This window comes from Chiroxiphia lanceolata, chromosome 18, assembly GCF_009829145.1.
Source record: "Chiroxiphia lanceolata isolate bChiLan1 chromosome 18, bChiLan1.pri, whole genome shotgun sequence".
NCBI lineage: Eukaryota > Metazoa > Chordata > Aves > Passeriformes > Pipridae > Chiroxiphia > Chiroxiphia lanceolata.
In genome coordinates, this window is record NC_045654.1 from 10,410,038 (window position 1) to 10,431,356 (window position 21,319).

At 42.7% G+C, this 21,319-nt stretch overlaps 1 protein-coding gene across 4 annotated transcripts in view; it reads left to right on the forward strand.

The window, feature by feature from the left end:
* Positions 1-21,319, forward strand: part of TMEM132B (transmembrane protein 132B) — a 230,451-nt gene that overhangs the window by 44,905 nt on the left and 164,227 nt on the right. For all 4 annotated transcript variants that reach the window (XM_032705898.1, XM_032705902.1, XM_032705901.1 and 1 more), the window contains exon 2: positions 18,912-19,791. In XM_032705898.1, coding sequence (XP_032561789.1) covers positions 18,912-19,791 — 880 coding nt within the window. The remainder of the gene's footprint in view (positions 1-18,911; positions 19,792-21,319) is intronic.

Genomic DNA, 21,319 nt, shown 5'->3' on the forward strand with positions numbered 1-21,319 from the left:
GGCTTCATGCACATTAGTAACGTGCATAAAAAATTAATGAGGCTCACTAATTAGTTTGTTGTGGTGGAATTTTTTTTTTTAACAAGACACAATTGATTTTCAGTTTATGCTAAAAACATAATGAAGTGCGCTGAAGGCTGGTCTTCGCAAATTTCTGGTTCTCATTGATAAAATGACAAGATTTGAAGCTGTTGTGGGATGAGCTGTTGGAGGCAGCACAGGCACCGGCCCAGCCCTGGGAATTGCATGGATTCAACCTTCCCTGCCCCCCCTTCCCCACTGCTGCTCCCATTGCCCGAGCTCCCCCATGCCTGCGCTGTACCCCGGTACTGCCAGGAGCCCAGACTTCCTGGGACTTAATTTCCTGCTATCGTGGGATATCTTTATATTTAGAAGGTGAAGATCGGCTTATTTGCTTTACAGGTTTCGTAAGGCTTCTTGCTTTAGGAAAATTAACTAGTTTGGGTCTTTGTTGCAAGCTGTGTATATGCTGGAAACATTGTGATTAAACACTGTGGAAAGAGTAAGATAAGGCTGTTGATTAGTTCAAATTGTATTTTTTTTTCTTTTTTTTTACCCCTGCACTTAGAAGAAACAGTAGACATTTTTGTTTTTATTGCAATCATGTAATTAACTGCATGAATAAATATACTGCATTTCTGAAAACTAATATTCTGGAAAAAAAACCCACATGGCAAACATGTTCTGTTTAAAATATTATAATCTGTGATGAATCCTGCAGTTGATGATGTCCAGACAACAGGCCTCTAAGGCAGGAGGGTTACATGGAAAACAGGATGAGCTCTAGATCTGTACTGGTGCAGATAAGCTGGTTGAGATAAAACCTACTTGCAGTCCATGTCAGGGGTCCAGCTAAACACCTACACTGCTCCTGGTGTGGAGACACAAACCCCAATAAATTCAGACATGAACCAAGAAGAAGAGGAAGAATGTTGCCTTTTCTGGGCTATCCTCCATTTCACTGCAGATACCCTCAGTTTCTCTACACGCTCCCTGGGGAGCTCCCTGGCATGTGGACCTTGCATTCCCATCTGTTCTTTCCAGGTGTGTTCAACAGCCCGGTGTCCTTGGAGCTTGGGGTGAGGGGGACACACAGGATCTTTCCATGTGCAACCTCGTGCCACAGTCAAATGTGGTTATGTAAAAAGTGCTCTAATTTTTCTGAGAAATGATGTGCCAGGAGAGCGTTGTGGAGCCTCTATCTCTATTAATCCTTTATACTGCAGTTTTTCTTCTCCATAACTGACTTGAAACATGTTGAGAATTCCTTTGGTTGCAGACTTTGGGAAGCCTCGAGGGCTGCCCAGCAGACAGATGCATTTTTCTTGCTGAGTTCCAGGAAGACTCGTGCAGCATCCTTGCTCTTCAAAGCAGGTTGCTGACAAGCAGTCAAAGTGCCACACTATGACGGGTGGTCACTGCTGAGGTTAAACCTGAGTTTTGTTGTGATCTTGCATTAGCAACTTTGATTGACAAGTTCCCCCTCTTGAACTAATTCACTCTCCATCTTCATGTTTCTGTCTGCCCAGCCTTGAACTGAAGGCTATGAGGGTGATATCAAAAGGGAGGTTCATTTATAGTCTGGTGCCTAAAAATATCTGGCTCTAAGTTTCATCTAAAATTCAGTAGAGATGATGAGTTCAAAGGGTGTGTTTGAAAGGTAAGGGCTAGGATTTTTGCTTTTTATTAAGTCTTTATTTCTCCTCTCTTTGTTTGGTTTTCTGAAGCTTGCAGTAGATTTTTATACTTTTTATAAAGTAGTGTCTCTCGGAAGGGACTCTTGGCATATGGGGTCTGGTGACAGAATTTTTCATATCAGGTGGCAAAGGATGCTGGTCTGAACCCCACTGCACAGAGCAGTATTTTCTTGTGTTTGCAGTGCTTACACATTTTCTGTATGAGTAAGAGTAGCAGAGCATTCCTTGAAGATTAGCCAGGAATAGATCAGGAATAGGCTGCCTTTGGGAGGCTGTGCTTCCTGTTGATTAATTTAGCATCCCACCGTGGTGATCCGAAGGTACTTGGTGTGTGTGAGATCATGGGTGAGTAAAGATGGCAAAATAAGCTCTTTTGCCAACAAATGAATTTGCAGTAAGGGATGCATCCGGGGCTGTTGTTCCATATCCAGCATTCGTATGTGGAGGCAGAAGTGCCTGTGGCTTGGTTCGTCAGCCTTGTTCCCAAACCCTCACAACAGGGCAACTGAGGCATCCAACTCCTTACCCTGAATCAGGCAGTGCTTGTGCCTGAGGACTGAACACAGCATGGTCCCTGTGTCCTGATGGGACAGGGTGCCCTCTCCTCTTGTTGTCCCCATGCCTCATTTCTCACTCTGGATGAGTCCTGTGCTTGTTCCTCAAGTAGGAAGCAGGTGATGCAGTCAGGCTTCTTGCCATGAGATCCAAGTCTACCAGAACAAGGCTGGTGAGGTTGGCAGAGGACAGTCTCCACCCAACTGGTATGACATTTGTCATCAGTCAGATGTTGATTTTTATGCTCAGGCAGATGTTGAGGCCAGCAGATAAATATGCTGCCTGAGAAGTTATCTAAATAAATTTTCCAGATCAAGGCACTGTGCAGGAGAGGAATCAAGAATAATTAATCTCAGAGTGCCTGGGAGAAGCAGCTGTTCTACCAAAGCAGAGGGAGAAGCAAAGGTAGAAAGGGAGGCGAGGACGGCCCCGGGTAAACTGGTATGAATTGTGCAGCCTCTGGGGGAGAATGCTGTGCTGATGGGACCTTCAAAGCAGGAAGGTCTGACTCCAGTGTGTTAAGGGCAAGACATCCTCATCCCAGGGAGGACAGAAAGGTTTCAAAGGGGCTTTTAGCTTTTGGGACCAATGATTGATGGCTTGGATTTTTTTAATGGAAATAGTGAGTTGTCAGCCTTTATATAGTCAAGCTTCTTTCCTGCTCCTGCCACCTCCTCTTTGCTCACTGCTTTTCCTGTCTTACTCTCCTGGACAGTTGCCTCCTGCTTTTCCTTGGGACTGTTTTTCCTGTCTGCTGCTGTCTCTTTTCTCTCTGTGCTGATTCACAAGGCCAAACCTGTCAGCCTTGAAGAGTATATGCGTTCAGGCTCTGTGTTGTGCCTCTCCTGCTCCTGACACATTCCCCCATGACAAACTTCCCGCTCATCTGGGCACTGTGGACTTGGTCTTCACCTTTGGGTGCCTAAAAGGAGTGGACCCCTTCCTTGGCATCCAAGTCAAACCCAACTCAATTAGCAGAAGTGGGAATCATCTGCATTTCCTTTAGTCTCAGTGGGAGCTGCAGGTGTTCAGGCCCTTTTGAATGCAAACAGCTTTTAAATGTGTGCAGAAGTGTTGCATTTAATTTGGTTTTTAAGTACTGGCATTTGAAATTTCTGATCTGGCTGCTGTGTTTGTCAGTAGAAATAAATATAACTGGGAACCTGGATGGGACCAATTTTCCAATGAGCTTGAAGGGTATCTGGCTTTATGGATCCCAGCCTCCTGGCATGGCCTGTGTCAGTCACTGAAGGCTTGTTAATTCTGAGAACCAATCTTGAGCAAAATCCTAGACTAATATTTGTCTGCTTCTCTTTAAAGATTCAACATCCAGTGTTGCGTTAGTAGATTCCTGGCATTTGCTTCTGATATATATTTGAAATGCTGGTGTTACAAATGAGCTCTGATCCAGAGTGCTCATCCTGCAGGTGAAAGTTTTACCTCATAAATTCATTATTTTTCAGATCATTATAAAAATCAGGTTTTTTACCATTTTTTTTGGAATATTTATTTAACAGCTGATCCAGATTTTCATTTCTGATCCCTTGTGGGTGTTGTCCATATTTTAGTTCACATACTACAATGTGGTCCCTATCCAGCTCTGAAGGAAAATATAGGACCAATTTCAATGACAATCTACAGTTGTACCAACATGTCCCAAAGCCTGGGGAAACCTGTCCATTAAAAAATAATGGAGTAGGAAGTCCTGGCATAAAGTAAAGCCTTGAGTGAAATTCCACAGCTTCATGGACTGTTAATTCTTTATTAGGTTTTCCTAAGACTGAGATAAAAGGCATTTTATCTTTTTTAGAGTTTGCATTAACATGTCATTGAGTTTTATAGATACATTGATCTTCATTTGGCTAATCGAGAAAGGGTAATAGAAATGTGTGTTAAATGCTAGAGCAAAGATAACTTCATAACACTTCAATTTTTTTGTTATTTTTATTTATTAAGTTTTCTTCAGATACAGAACTGTGGTCAGTGTCAAGTTGTGAAATTCAGCTCCTTGTATATTTTTATTGGTTGTCTTGTCTAGTGTTTTTTTCTAATTTTTTTTTCGCTGCTGTTGCTTTCTAGCTAATTTGACAGTAAAGTTGATGTGTCTTCACTAAAAACTAGCGAAGAGAATTGACAGGATTTTTAAAAAACACTGTCTGATGGATTCTTGCCTCTCTTGGCTACCCAAGAGGCTTCTTTTTACAGTGTATTCCAGTCTGAGATGGAGCAATGAAGTGTGTCTTTGGATTCAGAGAAAAGACCTGAATCTGACTGATGTCAGTAGGTTTTTTTGCTGCTATTGCCCATGAACAAAGATTAAGGTCTGCAGATTTCCAGAAAAATGTACCATGCTTAGGACATGGTGGTGCCACAACGGAGGTGGCACATGGAGCATCTGGGAAGACAAAGACAATTCTTTATCCTCTTACCCTAACAGTGAAATCTCAACTTGGTGGAAGTTGGAGGGGTTTTGGCAAGTCAGGGATTTGTCTCTGCTCTTTGGGTCAGCAGCCCTTGCTCATTATCACTGCCTCATGTGGCTCAGGAGGCTGCATCTTCCACCGAGGGTTTAATTGTGCCTGTCTTGAGAGAAATGAATCCCCCTCACCAGACTCACTATGTGCATTTACTGAGGAAGTCTCTATGGATAAAACCTTATTAACAGCTGTTGTTATTAATGAAGATTGTGCAGTGGTTGGTGTATTAGCCCTGTGTGTGGAGGCATGTGAAAGGAAAACAAAACAAGAAATTAATTTTTGGATTCTCTGTGTTGAAACTATACATCCTTCACCAGTCCTGCGTGTGCATAACGTAGGGCCAAGGGAAAGAAGAGGTTGACTGTGTTTCTATGCTGCTGGAGAGAGCCCAGGCCCAGGCTGGGTGCTTGTTCCCAGCCTCATCAGATCTCAAGGCATCCTGAGTGCTTGTTCCCAGCCTCATCAGATCTCAAGGCATCCTGACAAATAGGGAACGAATGAAGCACTGGATTAAGTCCCCTGTGCAGCGCTGTGTGACGATGACCTTCCCTGCTCGTTAGCTCTGAGCTGAGAAATCTTCTTCTCCTGCTGCTGAAAGGACTGCAAGGACTTCACTCACACTGAAAGGGCACAGGTTGGTTGGTTTCAGAGATGGTCCCCTTCATACCAAGGATTTATTCCATCCTTTCCTTGCCAACCAGTGTTGCCAAGCCAAAGCGTCAGAGCAGTTTAGATCTTACTCACACATCTCATCTTCAGCTCCCACTCTTGCAGCCTCTAGCAAATGCTTATTTTAGCACCAGCTGGCTCTGATCCCTTTGAACTCTCTGATATGAGATTAAATGTTAATTTATTACATATCATTATAGGATTATATGTTATCTCTCGGATAATGGAATCCAAATGTTAGAATAGCATGTTTGAGATTTAGTGCTTGCACACATTTTCCTCCACTCAGGAAACAAGAACAGATGAAGGTGGAAGACTGAACAAGAGGTGAATTAATCTGTCTGATCACAGCTAGCCAAGAGCTCAAGCCCTAAAAGAGTACAGCCAGAGATTCATACTCTTTTTATAGAGTTCAGAAGAAGAGGAGAAGAAATTGACTGCATTTTCTAAAAAATAAAAAAAAGTATGAAGAAATTGTTATCTGCTTTGGGTGTTCTATGGGCTAAATCCCATGGATAAATTATGCAGTGTGAATTATGTGCTTGGCTCTGGATATAAATGCCAGACAAAGCAGAGTGCTGAAGTGGCCTGGATGCTGAGTTTCTGCAGAATTTTATTCTCTAGGCTGTGGATAGGTGAGCAGTACTGGATGTAATAAGATATGACTTGAACTTGAATTGACTCAAACTTGAACTGCACTTGTGATGTTTCTGTGAAAAGGTTTATAGGAGATGCCACTAAGCAGAAGGTAAACATGGCTCTTGTGCTGCTCCCTGTCACTGCCCAAGACAGCAGCTTTGAATGGGCAGATGCTGACGCTGGTGGAGCTGCATCCTCAGCATTCCCAGATGCTGTGCCGTGCCCATGCTCACTGGGCTGAGAGAGCGATGCCCTGTGACTCTCAGTTTTATAATTGCCCTGTCATTGCAAAAAGAATTAGATGCAACTTTTTGCCTTCTCAGGGAATCTCAAATGTGATCTAATTTACTCTTCTTGACTCTTTGAGAGTTTGAAAATGCTGTCAGCTAATGCTCATTATCTTTTACTGTGTTAATACGTTAACACAAGTGAACCACACAGCAAGTGTGACCTCATCCAAATTTGGTTTTTGCTCAAGAGTTTTTGGTCTTTGCCTGTAAGTTAATAATTGTCTGTGAGCAAGGTAACTGTGTTTGGTGCCTCACAGCATGAAAACCATAATAAGGTTTCACTTTCTTTACACACAAATATTTTGACAAGATCTCCTTGAACTGCCTCCTCCAGAGCTACTGGGAATTTTCATTGTTCTTAGAAAATCAAACTCTCTGTTGACAATTAGCAATTCAGAGAAACAAACACCCAGGAAGTCCTGGGTGAGGCTGCAGGCTCCTTCCCCTCTCCCCAAGAGGAGCTGTTCTCCACGTGTGAATGACAAGCTGTGGCCTTTGATCGCTGTAGTAAGAGAAAAGCAGCACCGAGGGATGGTTATTTCGTCCATTCTGACAGCACCCGCCGTAAATTTGTAAAATATGTCAAATGTGTATTCATAAAGTAAAATAATGCATTCAAGTGTGGAAAAATTATGCTTTGTTCTGATACCGGGATGTGCTTGAGCAGGACTGTTTCAATAAGCAAGGGAGCAGGGGAGGAGGTCAGCAGTCACCCTAGGAATGCAAAGCTCTCTCACTCTGTAACAAATTAATGGAGTTGCTCGAGGCTGTTGTCATTCCAAAAATAAAATGTTGAATTAAGTAAAGGAATCTGAGAGAAAACAGAAACTTTTGTTCTGGGTATTTTGGGTGGGGGGGAAAAAATGGGAGCTGTCATTAGTAGAAAGGAAGGATTTGTGTTTTCATGTGCTGTTCCTTGAGAGGCAGATATGAATTGATGACTTAATGATGTCTGACCTGCAGAATAAGGCCTGTGTGGTTGCTCCTGTGGGAGCCAGAGAACATGTATTGTTCTGGGAGTCTGGTTAGTGTAATGTAATATTGGTTGCTGGTGAGAGCAATGCAAAGTGCAGATTGAAGACTGGGTTCAGAGAAAAAAGGCACAAATATCTCTGAACTAATAGTGGTGAATCTGTAAAGCCATGGAGCTTTTTCTGAAGCAGCTAAAAGGCTGCATGACCCCACAGATCTCTGTCTTGGAACTTTGTGGCTTGTGCTTAAATTTCCCAGTGGGAAAACTCCCTGATTTAGTGAGGCTGCGCACACTTGAGATGATATCTGTGTGTGCGTGTTTGCAGGATGGGGACACAAATCTTGCTGGAGGCAACAGCCTGCACCTCTAGAGTTCTGAGGGGAGACCTAAGTGAAAGTCGACTGGTTTCCACAGACCTAAACACTGCAAAGATTTAACTCTTTAACTATCTACATTGCTAACAGTGCCCAAAATCAGCATGGCTAGTCAGAGTCACTGCCCAGGTGAGAGATCCAGCAATAATGGGGTGTGAAAGGTGAATTTCTCCCAGTGCTCAGGCAGAGCTGTGGGGCTGGTGCCCCACCCAGATTTTGCTCTGCTCACCTCCCCATCCTGTTTTGGTTTATCGTGGTCCCCAGCAGGGCCACGCGTGGCATATACTCTTCCTGGGATTACAGTCACAGTGGGATATGGATGTGTGCTGGTGAGAGAGAGGATTTTCTCTGCATTCAAGACATATCTGTGTTCTTAATAACTTTACAGGGGTTTTATTGTAAGCTGCTTTTGTGGTTTCACGGGGCTGTTCGGGCCCATCAGTTTGGAGCTCGTTTCCTCCGAGAGCTTCGAAACAACAGGATGGGCAATCCAGTGAAAGCCCATTGCTCTGGAGAAAGGCTTTGGATCAACCATCCTGATGTTTGGCGAAGCCTTTGGAGAACCTCCTGCCAGCATTTTAACGTCGTGTAATTTTTGGCTCAGGCAAGGAATTTTTCAGTATCTCCAAAGACAGATGCTTCCATGGGGAGAACCAGAAGTGCTATAAAATGATCTACCTGTATAACCTGTGCGTGCAGGAATGTAGAAAGTCTACAGTATGTAGAACTTCTAGTTCCTTTGCTTTGTTTTGTGCTTAATTGTAATACTCGAGGCCACTGACTGCAGTCACAAGCTGGGGTTTGTAAAGAGAAACACAGCCAAGATCTCAGTCCTCCAGGAGCTGAGGGAGGGATCAACCCACACTGGGGCAGAAATTATTGCTTAGAGTAAAAATGGACAATGCTGAAGCAGATTTAGGGAAGGATGAAATGGCTCCTTATTTTTTTGGATGAAATTTGCTCCTTAAAATGGGAGCGCAAGCAATGCAGTCAGCACTGTGTTTCTCTGTATTGTTTTAATGGTGAACTCAGTCTGGGAGTGATGGCAACCTGCATTAGTGATTTGTGGAGCAAAATGGTAATTTGGGAAGTGCAGTTGAGAGAGATTTTCTGGTTTCTGGAAGGCAGCTGTGCTCTGGTGTCACGGGATGCCATTTATACCAGTGCCCCTTGTTCCATGCCTGCTTCCTTTTGAGGTGCCATTTGCTGGGGTGTGAGGGCATTTACCCCACTCCTTTACTGCTGTGCCACTGAGGAACTTTGTGAGAGATGGGGATGCACTTTGCTGTTCAACCTTAGCTGCTTAGATCAATATCTGCAGCAGGAGAGTGATTTTAATAAAAGGACTCTCTCTCAGCTTTCCTATCTCCATGACAGATAGACCCCAGCTAACATAAATCCTGGCCTTTCTCCTGTCAGTCTCTTGGCTTTGTGTGACTTGTAGGTGTTTTGACACTGAATACAAATATTTCAGAGTTGGCTAATGGTTTAGAGCATATATTTAAAAGATTTACTTTTGCAATCACCTGGTGCCTTTAGTGAATGTGTTTGCCTTGTAAAGCTTCCCTGTTGTTTGGAGAATATATCCACACACTCCCATACATGTATTCATTTTCTGTTGTTTATGAAATATCACTGAAGGAAAATGACTTTTGCTTTGGATAACAGCTTAGGGAGCCCTCTCCTAACTGCTTTTTTTGCAATGAGAATCTACAGTGGCCATGACAAACCTTATTTATCAGGTTCCAGGAGGGATGCACAGGGGTTTGCAGTGCTGGCAGCTGGAAGTGCCAACTCTGCACCGGGGTAAGGAACAATGCCAGGACCAGTGCCATGTGATGGGGAGCTGGGTGAGAGGTCCAGCAGCTCTGCTGGGGCCCCTGGGACTGTTCCCCTGCTTAGCTTCACCTGGGTTGGCTGTGCCTCTTGACTACTCCTATAGCAAAGTTGTGCTGCCTGGGAGTGTGAATCAGCCTTCCTGAGTCGGTGCTGCCTTGTTTTTCGGGGTTGATTTTGGCATCTCTACCTCCAGCCAAGAGGTGTCTGGAGGGCAGAAAAAGGATTTAGGGAACCTTAATGCTGATCATGCTGGGGGGAAGCACCTTGGGGTGGGCTGTGGTTTTCATGGTTTGTGTTCATGGGTTGTGCAAAACCCGTGTGTGAGCATTGCTTTAGCAACTGTTTCTCCCCTCCAGGTAACCAGAACAGAAACTCTCCATGGTTAATCAAGTGTTTTTAAACTTCAGTTTAGCTTGCAATAGTAGCTGTGTCATTTAGTTCTTCCAACTGATGAATTTGTGACCTTTAGCCACTGTACTAATGCCTCTAATTGTAAGTGGCAGGACAATTTCCCTGCTGCTGTTGTATAAGAGATGCAGAGAAACTTGCCAAGAGCAGCCTGTGACTTTTAACCGTGTTATCAACACCCCTGATTGAAACTAAAATTGCAAGGTAGGCCAGTGATCAGCCCAGTGGAGCAACCTGAGCAACTGCAACAGCCACATTAAATGAGAAACTCTTTGGGGACTTCCTTTCCTGGGCACCCTCCCTGCTCTGCAGCCTGGGCTTTGTCAGTGTCTGCACCAAGGTGGCCTTGGCTGTGCCGAGTGTGATCTGCAGGAAATCCCCCTTCTAGCACTCTGGGAATTAGTCTGGGCAGGAAAACCTTAGTTCTGCAAATACCTATATTAGTTCTGTCAGAGGAAGCAGGAGCTCGAGACTCCAAGGAGAAACCCTGTGAGTGTCTCATCCCATTTCTGCTCGGCCCTTGGAGAGGGAATGTTCAGTGTCCCTGTGCTCTCTTTGTGCTCATGCTTTTCCTCTGTAGATTCACCCTCAGTCTTTGTTCTGTGTCCTTCATCCATTGAAAAGATCCTCTTCTCCTTAATGGAAAGAATATTTTACACCCAGGAGATTTGGGCAAGAACTCCCTGGCCCTGTGAGCCTGTGGACATCTGCCTTGGGAACACCATTGTCCTGTGGTTTGTACAGTCCATGGATGGGACCATGTGGTGCCTCTGTGTGACATTCAGGTAGTACTACAGGGATATATATATATATTATCTAACTTCTAGCTTTTCCTGTCAGACACGTTTGAATAAATGGTTTTAACAACAAAGATTTTGGCCAGAAACACACGTGTGAGAGTGAGGAGGAGATGAGTAAATAGAATCCGTGATGACATAAAGATTTTACGGGGTGTGGGGATGGGCACATTACTCACAGCTGGTGAAACCATCCCACTATGTTTCAAGAAAAGCTATTGTAGGGATGTTTAGAGAGTTTTAAAATTTGTTTTATTGTGACTGTTTTTTCTATTACTTCAGCCCATAAAATCAGGTGCCTTAGTTATCATGTTTACCACTGTACAGGGTTCAGAGGGAGCAATAAAAGCCTCTAAAACTTACCTGAAATAGCCTTCCTACACTTACAGATGCCACAGGTTTAATGTCCTGTATCTCAGATCCTTCCAGGCTTTGACGTGATGGCAGCTTTTGGAGGAAAAGGGATCTTCTCCCTGGTGGAATAAAATTTCCACTGTGTAACCTATTTAGGTGCTGGATCTTTGGATTAGAAGCTATGACAAGTTTGACTGTAACAGCCAGTGTTAATGTTTCAGGGGGATTTGCATTCCTCAGGTTTGAACAGCATAATTTTGAGTAATTTCATATTTGGGCAGAAATTGTTCTCAAAAAGAAATGGCAGTGCTGGAGCAGCAGAAGGGTGTTTTGTCCAGGAAGTTGAACCCTCTTGAGAGGTGAATTTAAGTTGTTATAGTGATGTGGCATTATAGACATACTTATATTTCATCCTAAAAATTTTTGTTTGTTTCAGGCTGTGTCACCTTTAAGGTGACTTCAGTCTTTGGAAATAAAAATACAACTTGGAGAACCATTCAGCTGTAATGATAATGGTTCAGCTGCAGCTTTGTACTTGATAAAATCTTCTATACAGGCAAATCCAATGTCTGCATGGGCTCTCACGAAATTCAGAGGAGGAGGCGGCTCAGTAGCTTTACTGCTTGGCTTGCATGCTGTTCCCTGGTTAGGATAAATATATGGTCTATTTTGATAAACAAGCTGGAACTCCTCTTTCCCAGTAATAACATTGTTAACAATCATCTTCCCAGAGAACAGCAAATAATGAGGTAGTGGCTTAGCCACACAATTCCTCATCCTTTTATAAAAGGATGAAAAAGGATAAATCTCTAATCTGCTGGTTACAGTGCTGCTATAAGGGTTTTAATTTTCAACTAAGTAAAACATGAGGGTAAACTTTGTGTATTTGTTTGATGGGTTTACTTTACCCCATCTTGTTTGCTTGCATGTCCTTGTGTAATGTTGCGCCATCCTGTTTTGCAGTTGCTTTAGGAGTCACCTCTGATGCGTTGTCAGCGAGGGAGAGCAAATTAAGAATGACCATACCAGGTCAGAGCACAGATCCTCCTGGCCCAGCAGCCCGTTTCTGATAGCAGCCAAAAGCACATATTCTGTAGGAAAGAGTAAGATCAGGCAATCACAGACAGTGCTTCCCCTAAACATGCTCTCAGCAGCCCGTGGCAGAGGTCCTGTCTCTGATTCAGGAAGCTGATGCTGATTCAGGGAGCACAGTGAGGAGCGTTCTCTCTGGAATCCAGCACTTCTCCTGCTTTCCTTGCCAGGCTAATGGCAATTTTGAGCCTTTTTGTTTTACTCCAGTTTTCCAAACTTTTGCTGATAGAGAACCCTGAATTAATCTTCAGGCCTTTTGGGTATTGGATTACACTCTGCCTCAGTCCTTTCTGTGACAGCAGTGCTGGAACTGGCATGGGATGCTAATCCTGCTGTACCTATTCACTCAGTCGTAGAGGAAAATGTATGAAAACAAATTGCTAGTCCAAGCTAAATTTAGATTTATTCAGTTGGAGTTAATTATAATCTTTATTTAGTCCCAAGCGATGCCTTCTTATCATACACTTATTATAGCTGAGAAAATTAATTTTTATTCTACCATAAAGGTGAATGTAATAATCTGGGTTCAGGGAAGGGATTACTTTAATAAGATTTATAGACAGCCTTTCAGACAGTACGGTTTTATTACTATCTGTAGGTGGCCTTGCTGCACATATGTCTTTCAGTATGGGTGACTCTGCAAAATGCATGCAAGCTAAAAACTGTGGTAAGCACCAGCTCAGAAACTTCCCCATCCAACTTAATCTTCTGGCAATGGTAAGCAGGCATAGCACTTGACTTGCCTTGGAACACAAAAATACAATTTATTACTGAACTTGTGGCCTGATCGGGGGGTTCATTCATATGCATGGTTTAATTTTGCACTTAAAAATGCATTTTAGTAGACAAAAGATTTATGAGGCCAGAGATGTTGCTTGCTTTAAAGCTTTTTGAAAGCAGCGTGATGGGCAAACATAGGCATGTGGTGTGGGAGGAGAAGCTTTAGTGAAGAGTGAGCCAACAGATCTGATGGGGCAGGACTGCTCTGGCCATGGTCACCTAAACCTGCCACATGCAGGTCTCCACTGGCCACCTTTAGCGGTCGAGTTATTGGACAGAAGGAGGCTCCTCTCGAGGGTGACTTATCATCCTACAGATGTAGATGTCTAGGAGAGGATGAATGAATTCTGGAGGGACCTTGATTTGGTGAAAGAAGAGGCTGGAGGGTGGCTGGGCTTTGATACCCATCTGAAATGAGATGGGCCGACTCCCACGGAGGGTGGCAAAAACGTGCAGCTGCAGTGAAGCCTAAGTAACAGCAGCTTGACTCAGATATTTGGAGATAAGTATGTGAGACATTGTCCCAAGCCTGCAAAAGTTAATTAACCACTCTTCAGTTTGAGATGTTCGGATTAAGTGGACTTCTCTTTTTTTTTTTTTTTAATTGCATCCTTTTTCTTGTCTTTCAAAACAAGCTGCTGGACCAGCAGTGTTTTGCAAAGTGAATCTCTTGTCTCCACAAGTGTGTAATCAAGATTGAATGTAAGGACTGTAAACTGGTTGCAAATCCTTACATCAAATTGGAATAAGAGGAAGAGAGAATGAGAAAAGCTTGAAAGGATCCTATCATCTTTTCTCACTCTACAGTTTTTTTTTATATGTTGACAGCTTCTGGGCTGACTTTAATGTTAAAAAAGTATTGTGAACTCTTCTTAACTCTTTCTTGCAGTATCATTTATATCTTCAAATTATTCTGTTACAGTTGAAAACATTTTTTTGTTGTTATGGTTCTTTTTCTGTGTCGGTGTGGTTCACTGGGTAACTGCCTCAAGTACTAAAGGAGTAAGGCTTGGTTTTGAATGGCAGGTGATGGAATTTTTCTTAGTTTAGTTAGATGATGGAAGTTTACCCCTCAAGGGCACTATGGAGGCTTTTTCTCCTCCTTTTCCTCATGAATGTAAAACTGAGGAGATGAGTCACAGGATGGACTCTGAATGTGGGAAGTAAACAGTGACATCCTCCTTTCATGGTTATTTCATTAAATTTTGAATGAGTCAGGGAGAGCACGAGGCGGGTGTTCATCTAGGCTCCTTAAATCCTCACACAACCCAAACTTAGCCTACTCACAGTGCTCAAATGATGTCTAAACTCGTGGTAGACTTCCACACTGTAATCATCCTCCTCATTTTCCTGCTGCCGGGATTAGGAGTCAGAGTTTCCCCAGCTGTAGCCAGGTTTTTCACCTGGAAAAACATCTCATGGCTGGGGCCCCTGCACAGCATCAGGTCTTACCCATTGCCTGTATGAGAGAAAGTGACCTACACAGCTGGCCCGTAATTAATTATTCTCCTATGGTTTATAAGTTCCAGAATAGCTTTCCTTGTGTAGACACCCTATTCTGGGATACAGTGTGTTTTTATTCCAGGCTAATGCCTGCAATTCCAGAACAAAATAATTATTATGAATAGAACCATTTTTATAGTGGAATAATGTACATGTGTAGTTTGATCTTTATGGTCTTCAGTAAAGGCTGGTGGGAAGGGCTGGTGATTTTTCTCCTATACAGACAAGCCATTGATTGCCTCTATGAGTCATGGATAACATCATAGTACTTACTGGCACCACATTACTTGAAATTATTCCTCTTTTACAAAGAGGAGTGTCTGTATGATCTCGCTCTGCAATTCTGATGATGCTGCAGGAAAGATGAATTTTAACATTTTCACAGTTTTTCCACAGGTGCAGGATTGGCTTCTTGTTTGTTTTCAGAGAAAAAGGATATTGAAAAACTGGCAATTTTAAACACTTGTTGTTCCTTGCACCTCCAGCTTCAGAATTACTGAGGGCTTATGGAGGACTTGGCTCTTGTTAAGTAGTTTGCTAAGTAGAGAGAAAATTTAAATGTGAAATTTGGATTTATGCTCTAACAGGAGCTACTATCCTTTTTAATAACAAAATGATGATTTTAGAAGACTTTCCTCTTACCACAGCTTAACATATATATTGTTTTTAATGCTGACCTGCCGCTGCCACCACTGTCTTCTAGCAGGATACTTGTTTTGCTTCCTATTAAAAAGTATGAAATCTAAGAAATGTAGCTTCAGTGAAATCTTGAGTTACATGAATGGCAGGTTTTTACTGCACAGTGTGCCCTGCAGCTGTGGCTTTGTGTCTGCCTCAGTCCTGTGCTGCTTTTTGTGGCAGAAGTCCAGGGTCAAGTGAGATTAAAACCAAAAGCAATTAATAATTTTATGATTAAATAAAAAAAAATAAATCAAGACATCAGAAAAACAGCCTTGGTTGAGGTCTGAACTGGTTAGGGTAAGGACCAGGAAAGGGCCTCTCTTATGCACAGCATCATATGCTTGGTTTTGTGTGTGGTGTCTTCCTCTCTCTCTGCTCCTGAGAAACATCAGAAGGGTGTTTTCTTTCTGTCTCTACTCTCAAACCTAGCAGGATGAGCTGGGCTCTAAGCATATTGCCCAACTCTGGAGAGAAGAATTTTTGGCATAAAATTGCAGTGATGAGATTTTCAAAGCTGACCTGTTGCTCTAGGGGTCTGGGTATTTGGCTAATCTGAATGAATATCTTAACAGGGGCAAAGCACCTGCAGAAAGACTGTTACAAGTTAAAAGTTGGTTCAGAAATTCAAGGTAAATATCTCAAGTCACATCCAACACTGTGTTATTGCCACACATCTCTCCTCAGTGTCCCCAATGTCCCAGTAGGCTGAGCAAAACAGACTGTTCTGCCTCTGAGATAGCACTGGGCTCTGGGGATCCTCATTTGATTGCCATTTACCTTTTCTTCAACTCTTGCTCTCTTTGTACATAATCAAGACTAACCCACATTCTGGTTTAATGTTCTGCCCTCTTTGATCTTGCTGAAGTTCTCATTGAAGGAGCAGGTGATTGATTCATTGCATTGTTGCGCACCAGAAAGCTGCAAATGTGTCCTGTTTCTGATCGTTGCTCTAAGGAGATTGATGCTGTGGTGCTGATGTGCTGAATTAAAAAGGTGGGGTGTTGGCCTGCCATCATATGAAGAATTTCTTTTTAGATGTTCTTACAGCGTCATAAAATGCTGCTAAATTCAGATATCATATTTTGTTGCAGGCTGGTTCTAGGACAAAGCCCAGCCCTGTCTACTGCTGTTTATGGCTTCCCATATAAGTTTTTGGACAAAATTTGTATCTCATTTTGCTTGAGTTACAGCAGGATGATATCCTAGTCCTCACACCAGTTCTGAGAAGAGGCACTGACTGCTACCTCTATAATGACATGGAGGAAAGGGAAAAACATACCTTTTAAACTTCCTGTGAATCATTTCTTGAGAGAGATAAAATATCTGCATAAAGTGTGTGTGGGAGTCCTATAATGTAAACACAAATGTATTTAAGCCTTGTCTTGTTTTTGGCTCCTCTTTAGGTGCAGGAACTATGTCATTATTTAAGTCTTCTCTGCAACCTGGTGTGTCTTGAGAGAGGGCAGGTTTTAGCTCTTCCCCCAGAAATCAGTGTGCTCTTGCTGCTCTCTGTCCTTTGCTCATCTGTACGACTGCACAATTTTTACAACAAATGCAACTTCTCAAAAGTGTTACTTTGAAATCTAGTTCAATTTATTTACAATTAATCCAGGAAGGGGCTTGTCTGCATCTGACTTTTTAGCAAAAAAACAATGCCCTCCCTTCCCTTGCTGCCTCAGCTTTCCCGAGTTGTGCAATTGCACAACAAACCACACTGTGTCAAGGTGCTCTATAAACCTGGAGACTTCTGTTCTAGAACTAGTGTGCATCTTCTCTTTTCTCCTGCTATGAGCAGGATGAGGTTTGACCCACACTGTGTTTCCAAGTACGTTTGTTACTCAGTGCTGAGGTAAAAGCATTGGGGGTCCCACAGAGCAGCACAGCAAGTGGTAGTGGGGCATTTCCTGATCCCTGCTGAACAGTGGTCACCAGGTTCTGCTTTTTGCCTCTATCCCTGTTGCAGGTTGCTGTGGGTTCCTTGCCTTGTGCAGAGGAAGGTGTGGGCTGGCCTGGTGTGTTGGGAGAGATGGGCTGATGTTTATGCATCAGTGCAAGGCAGAGGACAGCCAGGTGGGACGACTGCTTGGCAGCTGCTCTGCATCTGCATTTGCCAGTGGAGCTGAGAGGAAACCCTGATCTGATCCCCATGTGCAGTAGTGAGAGAGGAGACTGTTTGATATTGTTTCCTGCCGAGAATTTTTTTTTTGATACTTTTGTATATTTTTGCATATTTACTCACTCCTGCAAAGAATATTCCAATGGTTGAAGACAAATCTTGGCACAAGGAAATATACAGCAAAAGTAAAGGCAAAAGTGTAGCAATGAAATGAGAAGCATTTAAACAAGTGTAGATAATATCAAACCGTTGAAAAATAAATGACCAGAATTTCAGCTGAGAACAAGAGTGGGGCGAAGTCAAATGGATGGGATTTACCCTGGAATCCGTCTTTGATAAATGGGTAGGCTTTAAAAATACACAACCCGAAAAAAAGAGCTTAAATATTAGAGCTTTTATCTCTGCTAAATTGTGGCTGCGAGTATCTGAGTCATCTGGCTGGAACAGGTGTAATTGTTTGTGCGGTTGTCGCGTTGTGTATCTGCTCTGCCCAGTGCTGACAAACAGTGGAATCACAGCTAAGCTTCAGCGAGAGACAACGAGAGTTTTGACCTTAGGATCTGTCATTGTGCCTCTGTTATCTCTCTGCATTATGGAACTGCTTCATTTCAATTCATTGGGTTTCTGTTTATTTCCTCTGTGGCAGTCCCAGGAGCTTGGATTCACCGGCTTTTTGTTGGAGCATATGAATTGTTAGTTTGAAAGACCCACTGTTTCTCGTAGAATTGCAGCCCAGGTTGAATATATCTCACTATTAATTAGAGATTGGCCCGAACCAAAGACGTCTATTTGATCCCTCCCTCCCTCTGGAATCTTTTCTTTCCTGAGAAAAATTGCTCAGCGCTGGCTGGAGGATTGACCATTGTGTTGTAGAGAAAACTTTTGTGGTTTCCAAATGTGTTTCATTCTCCTCAGGAATTAAACAAAAAAATCCTTCTAAGCATCTGCAAACCTGCTGTATGTAAAGGATTTCTCCTTCTCTCAAGTTCACTCTTGTCTATAAATCCATCCCACGGAGACCCCTGTGAAACCCTATATATTTTAATGTGAAAAATTTTGGTTTCAAGAACACAAAGCTTTTATCAGTTTTCCACCAACCTCCAAACTGCTGACCTGGCAGAATGAATTGGGAGCGATGCAGATTTGCTACCCCCCATTGCATGGTGTGTTAGTGACATTAGGCTAAAGAAAACGTTCAGTTTTACTGCTTAAAATGTTGTTTTACTCCCTACTGATATTTAATATGCCAGTTTTTAAGGCATATTGAAACATGGGTGAGAAAAAGCTGAAAGTTTAATCTGACAATAAAAGAAAAAAACACGAAGAAGTAAAAAGTTTTGGAACTTAGATTGGGATCTGGCCAATCAATCCCCTCCTTGTTGTATCCAGAACTTGATTAATGGCTTTCAAGTATGTATCAGACTGGGGCAGGTGGAAGAGGAGCTGTACAGCTGATGCAGTGGGATGTTTTCAGTGTATGAGCTTTGAACCAAAAGTGTTATTCCGTGGTACCTGTGTCGGATTGTTTTGTAATTGTAGTGAGCAGTATTGATCTCTGGTAATACATTGCTTTTGAGAAAAACTGAGGGGCACGCTAAGCAAACATTTGAGCTGTCTTTCTGTTTCCTTTTATCTTTGGCCTGCAGTGGTGGAGAGCCGAGGAGGGATCATGGACAGCATACAGAGATTCTCAAACCTGCCAACGTATCTCCCCGCGAGCTCCCACATCTGCAATGCTGATGTTTTCTTCTTCCTCAAAGAAGCCAACCAGGATATCATGAGGAACTCCAGTTTGCAGTCTAGGGTGGATTCATTCTTTATATACAAAGCCAAACAGCCACCTGTCCTAAATGCCACGTATGGACCCTTTTCTGTTGAACAGCCTGTTCCCTTGGACCTCATGCTGACTTCTGCATCTTTTGGTTTCACAAATAAATTCACTTTTAATTGGAAATTAAAATCTCACATAATCAACAGCTCAATCTATTCCAATAAACCCAAAATACAAACCTTGTTCTATATCGCGGGGAAGGACTGGGATGACTACAATTCTGAGGAGATGTTGCCTTGTGTGAAGATGTTTGCTTTCCTGGAGTCTAGAGAAGTTGTGGCCAGCTGCAGATTGACAGGCCTTCTAGGATTATGTGTTGCAGAGCTGGAATTGTCTCCTAGCTGGTTCAGCTCTCCTCCACCCATGGTTTCAGAGGAAACAGCCTCTCTGGAAGGGATTACTGTGGAGCTCTTCTATAAGATTTATACAGTGGATGGGGAATGTTCTCCAGAGGATGAAAAGTGGGAAAACAATATCCATGCAGGTGAAGATAACGAACACCAAGCTTTGTCAGCTATGGAGAGGATTGGTAGCATCGTTGTTTACCCAAATCAAGACCAATTAAAACAGTCTTCACTAAGGCTTGATGAAAATATCGTTATTCGCTTACCACTGAACCCGGTCAGAGAAGGTGACATTGTGACCTTTCATGTTTGCCTGGCTGATGACTCACTAGCAGACCAGTTTGTATTAAGGTAAGAGAATTTTTAAAGTGCTTTATGCTAAGCAGTCTACAAACAGAGGCAAATCACTGTTGGGTGTAATTTCTTTGGTTATATTCAGTGTTTTCCTGAGAGAACTTTGGCATTTCCTCTCCAGCGGGGGAAAACTATAAATTCTCTGTGTGGACGATACGTTTTGGAACATGGACATTGATTTTAAAGTATGAGCTATAAATGCTTGTTTGATTATTTCTTATTTTAATTCTATTTGCTTCTAGTGGTAATTTTGCCTCTTGAATTATCCCTCTGTAAGTCAGTCAGGGGAACTGCTGTAATCTGTTTTGCTAAACAGTTTGCAGGAGGGTTTTCAATTTCTGTGGTGAAACTTACTCTGCTTTTATCAATTTTATTACCATCTTTCCAAAGTACATTGGATACATCTTGCACAGGTCATATCTGGTGAGGAACTATTTTGTTGCACTGTACAGAGGGGAGCTGAGAGGTGAGAAAATGAGATGTGCCTCAGCTTGTGTAGGAATCCTTTGGCAGAGCCAGGATTTGGGGCCAAACTGTACAAGTAGTCTTCAGTTATCCTGTCAGACCAGCCTACCCTACTTCCTCAAGCTTTTGACTGCTTGTTTTGTGGCCCATTTTTGTTTTAACTTTGGGGACTTTCTGTTGACCTTTACTTGTGAATCTGCCTGTAATAGGAAAATTCAGGCATTTCTAACCACCCTGAGGGTTAGTGCTGAATATTTGCTATGTCCTTAGCTGTCAGACTGTGGGTTCAGAGCTCCACAGAGACCAAATTCAGAGAGAAATGTGAGCCAAACTGGGGGAATAAGAGGGCCAAAAGGCAATTGAGAAGTGTCATCTGCTGTGAGAATGTGAGACTTCCCTTGGGAAAGAAGGAGTTGCAGCCCATGCAAAGAAACCTCAGAGCAGATTTGTGCCTTGCTTCTGAGTTTCTGATCCGAGAACGATGGGAGCAGAACATGACAGAAGTGCACTTTGGGGACAGATGTTGAGAAAACAGACAGCAAACCTTATGCAGCACTTTCACATCATTCAACATCTGTGAAATAGCACATGAATATTAATAAACTTACAGATTGCTGCGTGAATTGGGACAAGTGGTTCATAGTGCAGTGCTACTGATGGGGGGAGGAATGTGTGAGAAATATAATGGGGTTTAACCAGACTTTAAAAGGTTTGGATCAGATTTAAACACAACTTAGTCTTGCTTTTACCTGGATTTACTGGTTTTTCTTCGTTAAATATGGATTTGGCCAGCATCCACTGTCAGAAGATGGACCAACCTCATGGAGCAGTTGGTTTTCAGCAGTTGTGTATTGATTGTCTGTGCTATAGCAGAGAGATTATAGAATTTGCCTAAGGCTCTGCAAGGATTTAACATCAGCTCTTAATTCTCAGTTTTTTGTTCCCTTTGCCACACCACAGATAAAATTCCCAAGGTATTAGAGACAACCTAAGATGAGGATGTTTTCTTTCCATTGGAATTTCTAAAATAGCATTTGCCTTGTACTAAATGGTACAAGGG